This window comes from Medicago sativa, chromosome 1 (genome assembly GCF_051527215.1).
Source record: "Medicago sativa cultivar Bolivia chromosome 1, Bolivia_mono, whole genome shotgun sequence".
In the NCBI taxonomy this organism is placed as follows: Eukaryota; Viridiplantae; Streptophyta; class Magnoliopsida; order Fabales; family Fabaceae; genus Medicago; species Medicago sativa.
In genome coordinates this window covers 52,305,893-52,317,306 of record NC_140749.1, presented here as the reverse complement: position 1 = coordinate 52,317,306, position 11,414 = coordinate 52,305,893, and the positions used below count along the sequence as shown (strand labels likewise).

Genomic DNA, 11,414 nt, shown 5'->3' with positions numbered 1-11,414 from the left:
GATCTTTATTTGTAGATTTATATACTTTTAAAACATTAAATGTGAATGAATTATGTAAGGATGTTTAAAAATAGAAGTTTTTTGGTAATTAAAAAAGTTCTTCTTTGTACCAAAAAATAAATAAATTCAAGAATTCATGGGTACCCATGCATGGATACCTCAATACCCACAGGTTACCCGTATAGTTGGTACCCACACCTGTACGAGGCGGATACGAGTATCATACTATCTGTACCCACGAATAACCATTACGGATGTCAAGAGAGTGTGTTTGAGCGTTTGACAATAGCACTCCTCTTATATCAAATAAAGAGAAGATTTAGATTTCTTTTTTTTTTTTTTTGAAAGAAGAAGATTTGATTTATTGTTTTCCAATACATCTCATATGTCTGCATTTTCGGTATTAGTACAATTGAATTAAAAATAAATAAAATATTATAATATACTAAAACTTTAGGGGCAATTATGTAAAGTTAGAATGATAATAAAATATTTTTATAATAATAATAATATTAATAATAATAATAATAATTATATGCATAACTAAAAATGAGATATTTTAAAATTATTGTTAGATACAATGAACCTTCTTCTAAATTGTTTACATAAATAGTGAAGTTGGTGTAACACATACACACAACTTTTACAACCACTCTTTATTTCTAAACTTTTTTTTAGTAGGTTGTTGTATATAGGTTGCAGAATCATGGGTCGTCGCAAAATTAAGATTGAGAGGGTGAAAGACTCCAACACGAGGCAGGTCACATTCTCAAAGCGTCGGACGGGCTTATTCAAGAAAGCAAATGAATTGTCGATTTTGTGCGGAGCAGAAGTGGCTATTGTTGTGTTCTCTCCAGGTGACAATCCTTACTCTTTTGGTCACCCAGGAGTTGATGTTGTTGCTGCCAAGCACCTTGGACTAAAGCCTAAACGTAGGAACTCTGAAGGAAACCCCTCTTCTGATTCTTCCAATATGGAAAAATTGAATCAAGAACTTGCTGAGCTGTTGGCACAAATCCGAGAAGGTGAAAAGAAAGCTGAGACTCATGATGAGATTCTGAAGCAAAATGATGTGGCAAAACTCTCAGAGCTTAAAGAATTGAGAGATTCGTACAAAGATCTTCAAGATTGCATAAAATTGCGTCTCAGTGATATTGAGATATCAGAATGTATGATGCTTCTAGCTCAGGATCCAGTGGTTGGAAGAAAAGCGAAAACGTCAAAAAAGAAAAGAAGAAAAAATTGATGATTTGTAGCATGATGCAAAATTTAATTTATGTTTCTTTCTGTTTTTTATGAATACCTTATGTTCCCTTTTCTCTATGAAACCTTGATGCGCATGTATCACCAAGTTAAAGAGAGACAAAGGAAAAAATAACATGAGTGTTGAATAAAGTGTTTCATCATATAATATTGAAGTTAAATATATATATATATATATATATATATATATATATATATATATATATATATTTTATCATAGATAAACTTTTTTCCGTTACTTTTACTTTTTTTTATCATAGATAACCTTGTTAGCATTTCTTTTAAGATAATTATTTTTTAATTTTTAAAAATAATGTAAAAGTAATATTAATATTCATAGTAAACGTTTCAATTAGAAGCTAATTATAAAAAATTGAATAAGTTCATTAAAAAAACGTTTGAACAAGTAAACTCTTTGATTATTTTTTATCCATTCCTCGGTTTAAAAGAGATTTTATTCTAGACATACATGGAAGTCAGTTGATTGATTATGCAAATTTAACATAAAATAATGGGTGTGTTTGACCTCTAAAAAATGGTCAAAAGATTGACCATTTCCATTTTTAGTAAAAAAATTAAATTTTATTGTAGTTATAAATGAAAAACAAATATAATGTTTTATCAAAATTTATAAAAAATACTCCCTCCGTCTTAAGGGTGGCAAAACTACCCATGCTTGTGAGTAAAACCTGTCACATGCACAGGGCGGGTAGTAAAATGTGTATCCACGGGTATAATAAATGAGTATTTGACTGATTATGCAAATTTAACATAAAATAATGGGTGTGTTTGACCTCTAAAAAATGGTCAAAAAGTTGACCAATTCAATTTTAGTAAAAAAATAAATTTTATTGTAGTTATAAATGAAAAACAAATAAAATGTTTTATTAAAATTTATTAAAAATACTCCCTCCGTCTTAGGGGTGGCAAAAATACACATGCTCACGGATAAAATCTTTCACGGACATGGGGCGGGTAATTAAACGGGTATCCACGGGTATTTGACAACCCGTTATTTTATGGATACAAACACAAATTTGGTGATACCCGTGCCCGTGGGAATACATACCTGATAATAAATTAAGTAAATTGATAGTAAATGTTATAAGATTTTATTTCAATTATCATTGTTATATTGATTATTTGGATTTATATGCTTTTAATTTAGTAATTGGAAGTCAAATGAAGTTATTTAAGGTTGGAATGCACATGAAATTTGGATGTTTTTATGCTTTTATTTTGCTTCAAAAATTTGCATGAATTATGTAAGAATCATGATTTTTGTATGGATGGTGGTTGTTCTTAAATCGAAACTAAAGGGGTTGAGGTGTGATATTAAGGTGTGGAGTAGGAGGGAATATGGGGAGGTGGATACTAAGTTAGCGTTATTGAAAGAAGATATTAGTGATCTTGATGAGCGAAGTGAAAGGGGTCTTTTGACTAATGACGAGGTGGAGAGGAGGAAAATAAAATTTGAGGAATGTTGGTGCTTACTTAAAAGTAAGCAATCTATGCTTTTTCAAAGGTCTAGATCTAAATGGCTCAAGGAAGGTGACGCTAATTCAAAGTATTTCCACCGATGCATTAAGACGAGAGTCTCCCGTAATGCTATTAAGGCTCTTAAGGTGGAAGGTGAGTGGATACAAAGTCCCTCGGAGATTAAGAGAGCGGTGGTGGATTATTTCCAGAGGCATGTTTCGAATGGTGAGTGGGAGAGGCCTAGGTTGGATGGGGTGAATTTTGCTTTCATTTCCGAGGAGAGGAATGGAGTGTTGATAGCTCCTTTCTCTTTATTGGAAATAGAAAAGGTTGTTAAGGAGAGTGATGGTAATAACAGCTCGGGACCAGATGGTTTTAATTGTGCTTTCTTTAAGAAATTTTGGTATCTCATTAAGAATGAGGTGAGAATTTTCTTTGATCAATTCCATGGTAATGAAGTGTTCCCTAGAGTTTATTGTCTTACTTTGTGACGTTGATCCCAAAGGTGAAATGTCCTGTTTCTTTAAAGGAGTTTAGACCGATTTCGCTTTCGGGAAGCTGGTATAAGTTGCTATCAAAGGTGTTGGCGGCAATGTTAGCAAAGGTGATGAGTCCTATTATTTCGAATCCCAATCGGCTTTTTTGAAAGGTAGACATCTTGTGGAGGGCATGTTGATTGATAATGAGGTGATTGATTTAGCGAAGAGATCAAATCGAGAATGTTTAATCTTAAAGGTGGATTTTGAAAAGGCTTATGATTTTGTGGATTGGAGATTTTTGGAATACATGTTGCGAAGGTGCGGTTTATGTAATAAGTGGATTGGGTGGATGAAGGCTTGTGTGTTTGGAGGGAGTATGTCTATCCTTGTTAATGGGAGCACAACAGAATAAATCAATATTCAAAAGGGATTGAAACAAGGGGATCCTTTGGCTCCATTTCTTTTCCTTTTGATAGCGGAGGGATTTAGTGGGTTGATGAGGAATGCGGTGGAGCGGAATTTGTTTAAAGGTTTTGAGCTTAAACCGGGGGGCGTCAACATAACACATCTTCAATATGGCGACGATACTCTTTGCATAGGTGAGGCACCGATTGTTAATTTATGGACTTTGAAGGCTTTGTTGTGGGGGTTTGAGTTGGTCTCGGGTCTAAAAGTGAATTTCCATAAAAGTTGCTTGATTGGTATTAATGTGGATGCGGAATTTATGCGGATGGTGAGTAACTCTTTGAATTGTAGTGTAGGGTCAATTCCTTTTATTTATTTTGGCTTCCGGTGGGGGCGAATCCTAGAAAAGTGGAAACTTGGGAACCGATGGTGGACCAATTGAGGAGGAGGCTACTTTATTGGGGCAATAGATACATTAGTTTGGGTGGAAGAATTGTCCTTCTAAACTCGGTGCTCAATTCTCTTCCGATTTTTTTCTATCTTTTTTGAAAATGCCGGCTAAGGTGGTAAAGATGGTGGTGGCTCCCCAAAGAAATTTTCTTTGCGGGGGGAGCAAGTGGTCATAGAAAGATGTGTTGGGTAAGGTGGAGGACAATTTGTCAATTACCTAAGGCAAAAGGAGGTTTTGGAGTTAGAGATGTGAAGTTGATGAATCTTGGCCTTCTTGCAAATTGGAAGTGGAAGCTTTTAAGGGTGATGGTTCTTTGTGGAAGAGGGTGCTTGAAGATAAATATGGAGAGAAGTTGGGGGACAAGGGGGACCATAGTGGAGTGGTTGGTAACCGTTTTGCTTCTATGTGGTGGAACGATTTGATTTTGTTGCAGGATAGAGGTGGGATGCATTGGTTCAAATCGGAGGTGGTTAGAAAGATGAGAGATGGAATAAGTACTAGTTTTTGGAAGGATAGGTGGAGGGCCGACGTTCTCATTTAGGATCTTTTTCCGCTTCTTTTTGAGATTTCAATGCAAAAGGATAGTTGTGTAGGGGGCGAGGGGGAGAGATGGAACTTTATGTGGCGTAGAGGCCTTTTTGTGTGGGAGACGGAGCTTTTACAAAATTTAATGGGAATGTTGGAAGGGGTGGAGTTGGGAGAGGGAAGAGATACGTGGGGATGGAGGTCAGAGGAAGGGGGAGAATTTACGATGAATTCTTGCTACTGATGAGTCAATATTTAGTCTATTTTTATATATTATTTAGTTTCGTTTTATTTAGATTTGGTTTTATTTTATTTTAATATTGTTTCCCTTTTGAGCTATTTTACTTCAATTGCATATTTTTATATTTCATGAATGAATATTGGATGGATTGAGTCTTGGAGCAAGAGAAAGGAGTCTGGAGCTGATTCGGAGCGAAAATACGAAGATTCGGGAACAAAAATAAGTTTCCCCCAAGTCAGAAGCTTGGCACGGCCCGTGCCAACATGTGGCACGGCCGTGCCACCCGCCAGAACACCCTTTTGCTGCTTTTGCTTAGGACTTAAGCTACTCTGTTTTAGTTTTTACCAAAAAGCCCATGTAGTTGCTTAGATTTTAAGTCGAATGTAAACTATAAATAGAGTAGCCTCCCATCACAAATATTTATCTTTTGTTCTTGGAATAAAAGTTCACCTTTATTTTATTGTTATTTACTTTTATATTATTATTCTTCTTCTTCTCTATGTCTACAATGAACGTTAGTGAGTAGACTTCTTTGTCTTGGGGTTGTTGGATAAGTCTAATGACGTAATCCTAATCAAACCAAGCCTTAAACCTTAATTTTATGTAACCCTAATTTCTAATCTAGATTCACCGTTTTAACATGAATTAACCATTATCAAACTGTAGAAGCGAAAGTGGAGGGTTTGATAATTGTTAATCCATTATTCCAAATATCAATTCATAAAACGAAAGTGGAGTTTTGATATTCGAACAAGTGAATCTAGACAAGGATTGCGTAACATGAAAATAGTCTAGCAAACCTTGAGACACACAAAGTTTCGAGCTTCAAGGATTCCAAAGGCAATCACCCATGAAAATAGGTGTGGTTGTTGGTGGAACACACTCACTGAGACCGAAGGGAGATGTGATAGGCCAAAGAGAAACTTGTCTTTGGAAATTTGGACTAACGTAAGGTTATAAGTTTAAGGGTTTGTTTGTGAAGGATTCGTCATTATGATGAACCAGTAATCCCAAGGCACTTTTATTTTATTATTGTTATTTTATTTTAAATAAAAATACATCTTTCTACCTTTTAAACTTTCAATCTAATCATTGTTAAAAGTTAATTGAATTCATAACTCCCTGTCGGAACAATATCTTTTTATTACTACAACGGTAAACCGTGCACTTGCGGTTTATCATATCAGCTACAAAGTTCTTGAGAGGTTGTTTTTGGTTGATGATACTATACCCATTGTGAAGAGCGAGTGTTTGGTTTACTTTGGAAAAGCCGAGCTGCGTCAAAGGTGTAGACATTTGTTTGGACTTTGTTACTTGATCATATTCCGACAAGGGAAAACTTAGCTTACCAGAGGAGTTTTTAAATGCGGATGCATCGAAGAATTGTGTGTTGTGTGGAAGGAGCGAGGAAACGATGTTGCATCTATTCTTGCATTGTGATGTAGTTATGAAAGTGTGGCAAAGGGTGATGTGGTGGCTTCAATTAAATTTTATAATACCTCACAATCGTTTTGTTAATTTTGAGTGTTGGTTTAATGCGGAGTCATTGAAGAAATAAGGCGCGGTTTATGTTTCATTTGGAATGCTTCGATTTGGGTAATTTGGCGGATGAGGAATGATATTATAATGGTGTGGTTGAGGTTGAAGACTTCGTGGATAGTATCAAAGTGCTGTCTTGGTATTGGAGTATGAATAAGTTGAAAATATCGTCTTGTTTACAAAAAAGTTTTGTCCCTAAATATAAGACTAACTACAGTCGAAAGAGAGATTGTAGCAGACATTCTTATTGTGGGAGTTTAACTTATTTTTATGTACCCATTGACATATCAAATGGTTTTCAATTCATGACAAATTTAACAGAAATGATTTAGGAGTATATTTTATTATCTTTCAATTCAACCGTCGGTTTGGTAATCCGTGAAGAATAAGTTTGACACCGTGGTTTCAATTGATTTTTCAATCCATCATTATTGCAAAATCAACCTTAAACATTATTCCAAAATCATCATATACTATATAATAACATCATTGAAAAATTTATAACTTGTTTTGCCAATGCTCTAACATGATTTGCAGACTTGACAGTAACTATGAACCATGTGATCAATAACAGGAGTAAACATTATTTCAATTTTTTTTTTTACCAGGGGCCAAAACCCAAACTCGTTATATTTGAAGGGACCAAAAGCATATTTTAGCCTATATAGTATAGATATAGCATCAGACTATAAAATAAAGGCTATAGGTTCCAGGATGTTTCCAACTAGCCTATATAGTATAGATATAGCATCAGACTATAAAATAGAGGCTATAGGTTCCAGGATGTTTCCAACCCTAAAATTTGTCATTAATGATATATAAAGTTCAAGACAATCTGAGATAACATTATCTATTTCTACTATAAAATATAATGTTATCATCACATGTAATGAACGCTAGTGTCATTGCCAAGTATTTATCATTTTTGAAACACTCACATGCAAATGAGAGAATTTAAACTCATTTGACAAGGCTCCAATTAATATAAACTTCTATTTTATGACTTTTTCTACTGAGATAAAAATTTGCCTCTTAAGTTACCAAAAGCCCTTTGTAGTAGTATTTCAATGAAAAACAATTCATTAAATACAAGAAAAACACACATACACAGCAAGGAAGTTCTTGATGAAAAAGAAAATGGTTGATCCAACAGAGTGCAAATCTTGCAGTTTCAAATTATGAACAAACCATATTAATCGGACATTGTTCCTGAAGTAAGTCAATTGTACATGTTGATCAACTGCATTACAATCAACATCATTATTTAGGCTTAAGATGCTGATTTCTAACTCATATTTAAAATAAAAGATTTATTTAAAGAAATAAAACAAGTGACATAAAACATTATTAGTTCAAAACTAACTTATCAAATACTATGGCATTAAATATTTTTGATTGTGACAACTCACAAAATATGATACATGATGTTCTTATTAAAAGTTACATCTTATTTTAATAAAAAAAAAATTACACGTTATTTTTTTTTACTTACATCCAAGCATATGGTTTCTTACTAAAAGTTTTTTTATGATTTTGTAAACATTCTATTATTTACCTCCGTTCCCTTTACCATTTTCATCAACAAAAAGGGCTATATACCAATGTCAATAGGAAATAGAAAATACAACAGTCCCTTTAAAAAAATATTATATATAGTAAGAAGAAAATTACGGATTTTGATTTAATTATACTATATTATCATTATTACATTCCATAAAAAAAAAAAAAAAAAAAGACTAACATCAGTCTCGCTCTTATTACTTGTCTACCAAGATAAGCATCTAAATAGAAGCAAGTGAAGTCACAAACACTTTTGTCTTCTTTCTTTTGCGCTTGATTTTAGGGTTAAGGGTTTCTTTGCACTTGATATTTTTTGGAACCAAACACAGTACAACGTGAACAATATCGAAATCAAACATCCCAAACAACACAACACTAACACCACCGAAAACCACAAGGGTTCTCCCTCATGTAACAAAGAGTCTCCATGAAGTCTACACCTTAGGTAAAAAATTGGGTTAAGTCAATTTGGTATCACATATCACTGCTCACACAACACAACAGGTCGAACCTACACGTGCAAGTCTATATCAAAGATGAAACTGTTACGTAAAGAGGATTATGATGATGTTTGGAGAGAGATTCAAATAATGCACCATTTATCTGAACATCCAAATGTCGTGAGGATCCACGAAACTTATGAGGATCCACGAAACTTATGAGTATTCTTTTTTTTCTTTCTTCGTTTGGTTATGGAGCTTTGTGAAGGTTGGGAATTGTTTGATAGGATTGTGCAGAAAGGTCATTATAGTGAGAGACAAACCGTTAAGTTGATTAGGACTATTGTTGAGGTTGTTGATGCTTGTCATTCACTTGATGTTATGCATAGAGACTTTAAACATGAGAGAATTTTTTTTGTTTGATTGTATTGATAAAGATGTTGTTCTCAGTTGATTTGGGTTGTTTGTTTTTTATAAGCCATATTTTTGTTTCTTTTTCTATTTTGCATAAAAATCAAAAAATCTTAAAATCATAAACACCAAGAGAATCTCATTATTTCACATATCACACTGAATCTCATCAAAATAGAAAGAAAAAAAAAACATGTCTTATAAAACACAGACTGTCCAAAATCAATAGTTTTGAGAACAACATCTTCATTAACAGAATCAAACAAAAAATTCTCAGGTTTAAGGTCTCTATGCATAACACCAAGATAAGGACAAGCTTCAACAACATCAACAATAGTCCTAGTTGTCTATCACTATAATGACCCTTCTACACAATCCTATCAAATAATTATTCCCCAGCTTCACAAAGCTTCATAACCAAATGAAAAAAAAAAAGAATTCTCATAAGTTTGCTGGATCCTCACAACATTTGGATGTTCAAATAAATGGTGCATTATCTGAATCTCTGTCCAAACATCATCATAATCCTCTTTGCATAACAATTTCTTCTATGATATAGACTTGCACTCGTAGGTTCAACCTATTGTCACTAGTACAAAAAACCCTTTTTAAGTCGGTTAAAAAAGGCTTTTTAAGTCAGGCACGCGTCTGACCTAACAACTCCCATAGTAAGAAGTTTCTGCCTTTTAAGTCGGATATAGGAACCGACTTAAGGCCTCAATGTTTAGGTCAGACGCGCGCCTGACTTAAAAAGCCTTTTTTAGTCGGTTAAAAAGGCTTTGTAAGTCGGGCACGCGTCCCACCTAACAACTCCCGTAGTAAGAAGTTTCGGTTTTTGAAGTCGGATTTAGCAACCGACTTAAGGCCTCATTGTTTAAGTTGGTTAATATTAACCCGACCTAAGATATTAACTTCGCAAGTCACATAGTTTTAACCGTCATAAAGAGTTAATACTTTTTTTTTATATAGCACGCATGCAGAATATGCTTCCATTTTTTTTCTGCAACCATTTTTTTTTGTCCACCGCATGCATGCAGAATATCCAATGCACAATCTTGTAGTAATAGAAAGATACATTAAAATGTTGGATAAAAATACATTTACTAGTCAATAGCAACCATAACCAAAATCCACATGTACCAAAATCCATAGAACTACAATGTCATACGAAAGTAAATATTGCCACTGTGCACCGGGAGATTAAAGTACATGTTAGAACCAAAATGCAAATAGTACAAAAACTCAAAACAGGGCTAACACTAAGCTAAAACCCCAACTGCTAAAAAAAAAAAACAATCTCACTAAAGCTTACTCCCCACACCGGCTCCAAAAACCAGTATCGCACTAAGATGAATCCGTATTTGCTTCAATAAGTTCCAGAATCAAATTTGCACAGCGTTCTTGAACATTTTTAACTTCATCCTTTTGAAAGGGAGTTGAATCCGCAAATATCTAAATAAATAAATGATGACATAATATTAGTTTATCATATTAGCATGCAAAAATAAAATTAATTAATTTATAATATTTGTTAAAAAAAACTATACGTACTTGCATCCATGAATCCACAAACACCACTGGATACGATGTTCAACATATGTAGCATGACAAAGTATCCGCTCTCGTAACAAACTGATTGCCTTCGACTCTGAAATTGAATATGATCAAATATGACCGATTAGTCGGTAAATACTATTAAAAATAGAAGCTATTTAATACAGAAACACCACAAAGATGATAGATGAAGTAGTAGCATGTGTTAACAAATTACAGTGGGATAAAACCATACTACTTTATTATGATTTCTCACCCGTTGTAGCTTATTATAACCTTCCAAAGCTCTACAATAATCAATACTTAATCGTTAAACTTATATCATTAAACATATCACAGTTCATGTACAATAAATAAATTGAATACTTACGAATCAACAATGACTGATAAATTTTTATCTGCCGGCTTCTTTCCTAATGAACATAGAAAAGTTACCTCACGCTTCTTGAGATTAATTGTGAGCAACTGCCAGTGACGACTACAAGGGCATTAAACAATTAAATTATTTGTAAAATTCAAATCTCTATATTACAAGTGATTGGATATAAAGAGAGGGAAAAAAAGTACTTGTTAAAGTAAGGAGCTAGGTACAAATCCTTTTTGTTATTGTCCATCGTGTTTTGAATGTAGGTTTGAACACTAACTTGGTCATAAAATAATAACTTCAGCATATGCTTTCTCATAGGAACTGAATGATTCTAGAAAATGAGTTCACACATCTCATATAGGCCTAAAGTTTTCTTTTTAAAGTCCATGACTATATCTAATAAGTCTGTTAAATTAAATTAAATTTTTTGTTTTACAGCTCACATAATTATACTTTGTTAATGATTGAAAGAAAAGTCAAAGTTCAATATTTCTATATATTTGTTTTTCTTCTAAAAGACTAAATGCCTAATTGAAGACATTGTTTCTAAAAACTATGCTTTTAGAAAATGACGCCCCACATACATATATTTTTGCTTATAGTTTGTATTAAAAATAAATAATCTCTTTAGCCTCTAATAAATAAATAATACCTTTTTGACTACATAGGCTTAAATTACAACAATTTGACTCGGTCAATT

General features: G+C 33.4%; 1 protein-coding gene, 1 long non-coding RNA gene and 1 pseudogene across 2 annotated transcripts; 2 read left to right on the top strand and 1 right to left on the bottom strand.

The window, feature by feature from the left end:
• The first annotated feature begins 706 nt into the window (after nt 1-706).
• Nucleotides 707-1,281, top strand: LOC146955253 (agamous-like MADS-box protein AGL29 pseudogene; annotated as a pseudogene).
• Nucleotides 1,282-2,552: 1,271 nt separating this feature from the next.
• On the top strand, nt 2,553-4,618 carry LOC146955252 (uncharacterized). The gene is made up of 2 exons (XM_085748111.1): nt 2,553-3,192; nt 4,365-4,618. The coding sequence occupies exons 1-2, from the start codon at nt 2,553-2,555 to the stop codon at nt 4,616-4,618; spliced, it is 894 nt and encodes a 297-aa protein (XP_085604237.1).
• Nucleotides 4,619-9,955: 5,337 nt separating this feature from the next.
• LOC146955251 (uncharacterized) lies at nt 9,956-10,781 on the bottom strand. The gene is made up of 3 exons (XR_015008563.1): nt 10,565-10,781; nt 10,345-10,441; nt 9,956-10,245 (listed from the first exon to the last, which is right to left on the bottom strand). It is a non-coding gene; the product is annotated as an uncharacterized LOC146955251 (long non-coding RNA).
• Between the last annotated feature and the right edge of the window lie 633 nt (nt 10,782-11,414).

Bases quoted from the DNA above. Each gene is read 5' to 3' on its own strand.
- LOC146955252 (XM_085748111.1), top strand. From the start codon at position 2,553: ATGGTGGTTGTTCTTAAATCGAAACTAAAGGGGTTGAGGTGTGATATT. The intron at 3,193-4,364 runs GTAATGAAGTGT...GCAAATTGGAAG, and splicing joins TTTCTTTGATCAATTCCATG to TGGAAGCTTTTAAGGGTGAT.